This window comes from Lactuca virosa, chromosome 4 (genome assembly GCF_052849685.1).
Source record: "Lactuca virosa cultivar CGN04683 chromosome 4, Lactuca_virosa_CGN04683_v6, whole genome shotgun sequence".
Classification (NCBI taxonomy): domain Eukaryota; kingdom Viridiplantae; phylum Streptophyta; class Magnoliopsida; order Asterales; family Asteraceae; genus Lactuca; species Lactuca virosa.
In genome coordinates, this window is record NC_136429.1 from 429,180,843 (window position 1) to 429,189,243 (window position 8,401).

Consider the following 8,401-nt stretch of genomic DNA (forward strand, 5'->3'; position numbering starts at 1 on the left):
GTGAGCCACAAGAAGGTCGGCTGCCCGATGTTGAGAGGAGGAGCAGTGAGTGCGCCTGCTTCGGCTACTTTGAAGATTACCGATGGACAAGAGGGTAGGACAGGAACCCCAACAGAGAGGAGTTGGGCATTGCAGTATCAGACAGGGGAGGTCAGGACTCCAGCAGGCGACATGGCATGTATGTATCTTTTGCTTTCTTTTTGGTTTTTATCAGTATTTATGTTGTTTGGAATCTTGCATCGGTTTAGGTAAGCGTATCTTAGGTCTATTTATCTTCTTATGTTTGGGTTATATCTTCAAGAAATGTTATATGCCATTTGCATGCCATGAATCATTAGTGGTTCAGTGAGGAGTTGTTTCTCATATAAAGGGTTCCAATTGTTCGGTTGTTAATCTGGTTTGTAGTCGAGATCGGTTCAGGGGCATTATTTGGAAGGTTTATGGTCAAGATTCAACAGGGTTAGTTCTCCAGTATCGTCAGGATTCGATGGTTTTAGAAATTGTGCTTGGTTGGCTCTCAGGGTGCTAAGGAAAGTGGTCTATTGCTGAGGTTTTGGCTTGAGCATCAGTTAGGAGGGTTTCAATATTTGAGTATTATATCGTTAAAAATGGTTGGGATTATCAATTTTGCTAGAATTTCTAGGAGTGTTCATCTGGTCTTCAAAGGTGGTGTTGTCTTTTGGGTTTGGCTAGTGATGGAACACTAGCATTGGTAAGTGCAATTTATGAGCAGTTCGATCATTGGAGGGTAAGAAGGATTGAGAATCCTTCAAATCGTGTGTGCTGCAAGAGATGAGTTGAATCAAAGTGGGGGAGAATCGTTCAAGTATTCAGGATTAGAAACAGGTGTGAAACTAGGATGAGTTTTGCATCCCCGTCAGGGAGAAAGGCGGCCCAAGTGGCCGTCTGGATTGAGGATTGTGTGAGTTGGGAGTTCGGGAAACTTCCTAACATTTGGTTTGTGCCTTCTTGGTGTCAGATAGCAGGCTTTGGGGGACTGAGGTTGGGGTTCCAGTCATAACTCGAGTTCAGCTTGGGTGTTTAGTCAAGTGCATGCTCGACTCTGGATGTGTTCGGATTGATAGATTAGCGGTAAGACCATGAGCGGAAACTATGGTAAAGTGGAAGTGTTGTAAGACTGCAGGGTGGACCATAGCACTCACTAGTTAGCAGATAGTGTAGAAATGTCGTAAGACTGTGGGGCGGCCCGTAGCATTCACTAGTGGTCAGTTAGTGTGGGAGTGTAAGACTGCGGGGTGGCCCGTAGCATTCACCGGTCCCTATGCAGTAGAGAGGTTGTGGCAATTCTGTGATTTGCTCACATATTTCTTCAGATGGTTTAGGCCATGGTGGGTTTGTTTGCTAGGCTGTGGGAGGGCCACATCATGTTTGGAATCATTAAATGGTAGGTCATATGAGACCGGGTATAAGGTAAGACTACAGTTGGTCCTGTAGAGTTTAGTTTAGCATCAGGTTTGGTGTCGAGATGGTTCGGGTAATTATTGCCAGTCGAGGTTTTCTTTCGGAAGTCACGTGGGGCGACTGTGTGGGTGCCTTTTGGCTCAGCAACCGGACAGGAATCCAGTATTTCAGATAGTTGGCAGACAAGTTGGGACTAGGGAGGTCTCGGCTGCTTTTGGAAAGCAACTAGGAGGCAACGTGATGTTTCAGGCAGTATTAGTGGATTGGGATTCATGTGTGTGGGGGTTAGCTTGTTGTTCAGGAAATGCTAAGTCACTTGCAGTTGGATTAAATAATCTCAGAGTAACTGATTTGACCCTGTTGCGCAACTCTCGTTTGAGTTTAACCGTTGCAAGGATGAATTTTTTACTCGAAGGATTATCTGAGCCTTCTGTTAAGTATAAGTGTTCTGCACCTGTTTATGGGTCAGTGACTTTGTTTCCTTTGGTAGCATCAAGATAATCAGGGTTGGAAGTGTTTTGTTTAGTCTGTTATTCGATGAGGAATTGGCATGGTAATGACTCAGCGTGGGCGGTCTGTCGGGAAGTCAGACCAATGTAGATTTCAGGTTTCGGAAACGTAGAAGTGGTTTTCTATAGAGGCTAATGATTTCTTCTTCTTCAGGTTAGAAGTTCTGTTTGGGTTGGGTTCGATTGCCTTAGGAAGATCGTTTTATGCTCAGGATTTTCGGTTGCGTTCCTCGGGTTGTTGGTATGATCTGAGTGTTATTAAGGAGCGATTTCGAGGACGAAATCTAATTTAAGTGGAGGAGAGTTGTAACATTCAGTTTTGGATTTGGCCCTTTTCGGATGTGGGTGTTATGGTTTAAGTGATCCAAGTGTTTGATAGTGTTTTCGGAGCCCAAGGGTATAATCGTAATTTGATAACTCGGTCCTTTATGAATTTTGGGTTTTTGTTCTGGGAGTTTTAAGGCTATGGTGAGTTGTTAGAAGAGTAGGGCTTCTCGCTACCTTTCCATGGATATAAGGTTCGTTGGAAACGGACCTAAGACGAAGAAGTTAGAGCCAAGTGAATTTTAGGGTTTAGGGGTTCAATGAGTACGCGGGGCATACTCATTGTGAACGCGGGGCGTAGAGGGTTAAGTAGACGCGGGTAGTTTGTGAATACGTCGGGCGTACTAAGGGGTACGCGGGGCATACTCCCTTCAGAGCAAAACCCTAATTTTGGGGTTCCTACCCTATATAATCATCATTATAGCCTTCCTTTGGGTCTTTTAAGTCTTCCTCCATCCCCTCTCTTCTACCTTGAAACCCTAGAGTGCCTAAGTGATTCTTGGAGCTTGGAATAGTGTTTGTGGTGGCTTGTGCAAGAGAAGGGGAAGGTTGAAGACTCACTATTTTGAAGGAGCTTAGAGATCCAAAAGTTACATCATCATTTCGTGATCTTGAAGGTATAAAGTCTATATCATGCTCACTCCTTGGTTAGATATTCTTTTGGGTTTGTTCTTAGTCATTTTTAGCCTTTTTTCGTGGCTCTTTTGAGCCATAGTTGTTTCAGAGGTTTGATCTTGTGGATCTAGACATTTTAGGTGTCCCAAAGGCATAAAAATGTGATATTTATGGTTTATTTGGACTCATGCATGCGTTAAGACCTTTCATTAAGCTTTTTTGAGCTCTAGAGTCCCATTAAGCCATTTATGCTAATAAAGTTGCCAACTTTACGTAATAAGTCATCTATGAGAATCAGATCTGAGAGTTTGGAGCAAGGACTTAAGTGATTATGTGCTTTTTGGAGATAGTTGGGATTCAGAGGAGTACACTGGGCGTACCCATCTGGTACGATGCGCGTACCGGCCCCAAAGGGTGTACGCTAGGCATACCAGCTGAGTACGTGGGGCGTACTTAACCAGGTTGGATTTTCTTGGATTGTTGACTTTTTGGGCATTTGACCTTTGACCAGAATTGGAATAGGGTGGACATTGGATCTTTTGGACCTTTTGGATATTGGGCCTTCTCGGGACAGGTCCATGATTGATTTGGGCCTAATTGGGATATTTGGGCCTTATTGGGCCTTGTGGTATCATTACGTGTTTGGGCTATCGTGTAGGCTTGTATTGCTTGGGGTTTCGTTGGATCGGCTGAGAATATGTGTTTTGGATTAGAAAAGGTTAATGGGCTTTAGGGTAAGGCCCATGTAAGGGTTTGGACCCAATTTGGAAAATTGGGCCATTATTAGGCTTTGGATGATTATTGATTTGAGGGCATTTATGATTGTGATTTTGGGTCTTAGTCTTGGACCAAACTAGGTGAGGAGTAAAATGGTCTTTTTACCCCATGTATGGATTATTGGATTTGGTTTGGAACCCAATTGTTAATTGGGTGTTATTTGTTTGATAGCAGGGGATTCTAGCGGATCAGCAGTCAGAGATCTATTCGTGGGTTCATTTGTCGAGGTGAGTCTCCTCACTGTTTTATGGCTCGAAGGCACCAATGTCGGCCCATTTGGTTTATGTATAATAGGAAGACCCAGGGGTGACCCTTGGCATTTTGTATGAAAGACCAGGAGGCGGTCCTGCCAATCTGTATGCAAGACCAGAGTTTGAACTCTGGCAGTTATTAGTTAAGTAGTTGTAGATTGTATGCTAGTTGTCTTAGTGATGCTTGTATGGAAGACTAGGAGGTGGCTCTTGGCACTTGTATGTAAGACCCAGGGTTTTGGCCCCCGGCCTGGCAAAGAAGACCATGAGGCGGCTCGTAGCATAATGACAAGACTATGGTTGGCATATAGCACTTTTATTGATTGATTGGACATGTATGACATGTATGGCTCGTTTGATATGTATGGTATGTGGTATTTGGGGAACTCACTAAGCTTTGTGCTTACAGTTTGTGGTTTATGGTTTCAGGTACTTCCGGTTCGAAAGGGAAGGGTCTGACTTGATCGCAGCGCATACACCCGTGTTTTTCCGCAATTCATGATTTTGGGATTTACTCTGATAATTGTTTTACTCTGGAATACTTTTAATTGTTTGGATAAGGATAAAGGAATGTTTGAATATATATATTAAAAATGAAATTTTTACCGTTGATTTTCGGGATGTTACACTCCTTCACAAGATGATCAACTTGCTAAGTCAAGGACAAAATATTTATACAAAATCATCACTCATGAATATAATGTGAATAAGGATGTTGTACTTCAAAAGGTTGATCAGTCCCACAAGATTCCTTCAAGACAACGCTCTGAAATGTTGAGTTTTGCAAAGGAAAAAATTCACACAAGATTGGATGATTTTAGTTAAGTATGTGCAGAATATGACTTTAGTTATGACTTTACTGGTGTCTTTTGGATATCTTTAAAACATTGGTTTTGTATGTGAAGAATATTAAGTTTATTTGTCTAACGTACAATGCTATATGGTAATCTTGGTTTGGTACTTTAGAATGGAATGATAAGTAATATTTTCATCTATTTATATATGGTTGATTTTACATTAATTTTGAATAATTAAATATGGAAATAGCATCTGTCAAACATTTATGATTAACATGACTAATATCGTGTGCACATTATTATTTTTTATGTTGTGGTGTTTGTAATTATTTTGCACAATATTATTCATTTATGATTTGCACATTCATTCAATGATGATTATTAAATACTAAACATTTATTACTACAATATACTACTAAATCAATACAATAACAAGTTTATATAATTGAAATGACAATAACAATAGTCTCCAATGATTGATGTTAAAATTATATGTTCAAAATGGATAAATAATATAGTGTAAACAATATTATGTATGCGTATGTTAACTTTTTTGACATCATTATTCTGTTATGATTTGGTTTTTTAAGTAAATTGCAATTTAAAGTATGATTCAATGATGATTTTAAAATAGTATTCATTATTGAATTTAACAAAATTTGAAAATGAATGTTGTTAAAGTTACGAATAAACTATATCAACAAACAAACATGAAATACTATATCAACAAACAAACATGAAATAAATCCATAAATGATATAAAAGTGTTTTAAAACAAAATAACGTATTGACTCAAAGAACCATCTTCTTATTCATAAATCTAATAAAAAAGTGAATCACTTGCACAAACTAATGGGTCATTTTAAGGTTGTGTTGACTCTCGTGCAAGTCTAACTTTGCAAGTCCTCCAATTATGGTTAACATATTGTTTGCAACCCGTGCAAATTCTAGTTTTTTTCTTTGCAGCTGCAACAGCTTTCTCAGTGGCACTAACCATTCTTTTCTTAGTTCTACTCCCTTTGGTACGTATTGTTTAAGGTGGATGGATATTTATTTTTCCAGGAATGCTGTGTACTCTTAGCATCCGAATGATTTCTTCTTCATTATCAGATGATGATTGGTTTGAACAACCAAATTCCATTGTTGCTTGCTTCAAGATATGTGTGTTCTCAACAAAAGCCAACAATTTCTCCTTACTCCTTTTGAAAGGATCCAAGGAGTATTCAATATTATTGTAAGTCTCTGTTAGAAGTTTAAATGTGTCATCTTCGCTTTCCACAAAAACATGTTTCATGGCAAGCAAATAGCTGGAAATTGCAGCTATTCTCCATCTTCTGAGAATATATTGCTCTGGAATCTCTTCAATATGGTTGTTCTTCAAGACAGCAAAAATATGTTGACACAAAATGTTTGTACGTATAAAATGATTGTATGAACATTTAACTTCTTTTTCAGGCAATTTTAGTTCAACCTACATTGTAGATGAAAAATGACATGTCAGTAAGTGGTTAAATTAACATATTAGTTAGTGGTTATTACACAATATTAAAACAAGTATTATTTATTCATAAATAATGAAATATATACATGTGTAATCATCAATGAATATGATGTCAAATATGAAAAACACCTTGCATTTTATCTTCAATTATTTACTCGTGTCCTTTTCTGTAATCATAACAACTTGACACCCATTTATCATTTCCACGCTGTCAATAGAACAATACCAAGCTGCTTTAAATATTTCTTTTTTGACCTCATAGAAAATTGATTTAGTGTAAACCGCAGCTGCAGGTTCTACTAATCCAGTTGGAAGCGTCAGTTCAAGGTTTACCTTTTTGTATCATGTTCTAGTTTCTGTTGACCATTTCGTTGATTTCTAATTGTGGTGTCGTAGTTTTGTTGGAACTTTGTTAATGGAAAACTTTCTCTATGTGACATGTCCCACATTGGAAGAAAGAGTAAACTTATACTCCCTTAAAAAACCTTCTACTAGTTGCTTACTAATTAGATGAAAGGCTTGGACTAAAGGGATTGGGTTGGATTTGGTGATTGAGCTAGTCAAATTTATCTTGAAAGACTTAGATTAATATATATATATATATATATATATATATATATATATATATATATATATATATATATATATATATATATATATATATATATATATATATATATATATATAATGGTAAAAAGATTGGCCTTGAGCCTTGGGGCTCTTGGGGTCTCCTTGACTAATTACATTATTTTTTATATATATTAATTCCGATTTTGACTTTTATTTTATATTAAAAATCTGTTAAATTTGTTTTAACTGTCCTGACAGTTATTTTCGGTTAACAGTTTTTGGAGGGAAAAACAGTCATGGTATATCTATAAATACATCACCAAAGACCAGATTTTGGGTTCAGAAAAACCACACAAATATTCCTCATATAATTTCGTATTCCACAAACAATGAAGGGAACATAATAAATTCCGTTATAATCAAGAGAATATCTTGGTTGATTGTTGTATCCTCTTGACAGATCCCTGCCAAGGAAATTTCTGTCTTAGAACATTGCAATTGCACGCCTCAATCTACAAATTTGAGTTTCTATTTTTTGTTGTATACATCAACATTTAAGTATGTATTCTTATTTATGAATCTTTGATTTATATAAATTCGATTTGTTTATGTTTTTGTTTGTACATTTTCGTTTTGTTTACTTTTGTCATAACAATCTAAGACAGAAATCAAAAAGTGGAAGAATGGATCAACAATCCATCGTCAAAACACATGTGGAAAAGCCTGAGAAATTTAAAGGCTCAGATTTTCGGAGATGGCAACAGAAGATGTTGTTTTATTTGACAACTCTTCATGTTTCCAATGTTCTCATTGATGATTCTCCCTCTCCTCCCACTGGTGTAACCACTGCAGAAGGAGTAACACCACCCACTACAGCCCAATTAGTAGAACACCAAAGGGATGTGGAAACTTGGAACACAAATGAATATAATTGCAGAAATTATATTCTAAATGTCTTGGATGATTCCCTCTATGATATATACTCTACCATTCCTACTGCAAGACAGATATGGGAATCATTGGAAAAGAAATACAAAACAGAAGAGGCATGTTCCAAGAAATTCATGATTGGAAAGTTCATGAATTTCAATATGGTGGATACCAAATCTGTCCTCAAACAAGTGGAGGAAATTCAAGTCATTGCACATGATCTTGAAGTTGAAGGTATGTGTATAAACTCTAACTTTCTTGTTGGTTCAATCATTGAAAATTTTCCTCCTTCTTGGAAGAATTTCAAACTATATCTTAAGCACTTAACTGATGACATGAGTTTTGAGCAACTTGTGTTGAGAATTCGTGTGGAAGAAGATAACAGATTGAATGAGAAGGATGATGCAAATTCCTTGGAACCAAGTGCAAACTTTGTAGGAGAAGCAAGTTCTTCAAGGACAAAGCATAACAACAAGAAAGGAACATCAAGGATCTAAAAACTCTTCCAAAGATGGCAAAAATCATGGCCCTAACAAGCAGAATTTCAAGAAGAATTCTAGTCCATGCTATGTTTGTGGCAAAACTAGACACAAGGCCAAAGATTGCAGATTCAGGGGGGTCAAGGAGGAAAAAATGGAGGGAACAATGGAAATAATGGTGGAAATTCTGGTGGAGGAACTTCTGGTCAAACCAACATGGTTGAAT

General features: G+C 37.6%; 1 protein-coding gene across 1 annotated transcript; it reads left to right on the forward strand.

The window, feature by feature from the left end:
* Positions 1-7,449: 7,449 nt before the first annotated feature.
* On the forward strand, positions 7,450-8,193 carry LOC145106614 (uncharacterized). Its single transcript, XM_079043573.1, has one exon. It carries the CDS (start codon positions 7,450-7,452, stop codon positions 8,191-8,193), a length of 744 nt encoding a protein of 247 aa, XP_078899699.1.
* Positions 8,194-8,401: the final 208 nt, after the last annotated feature.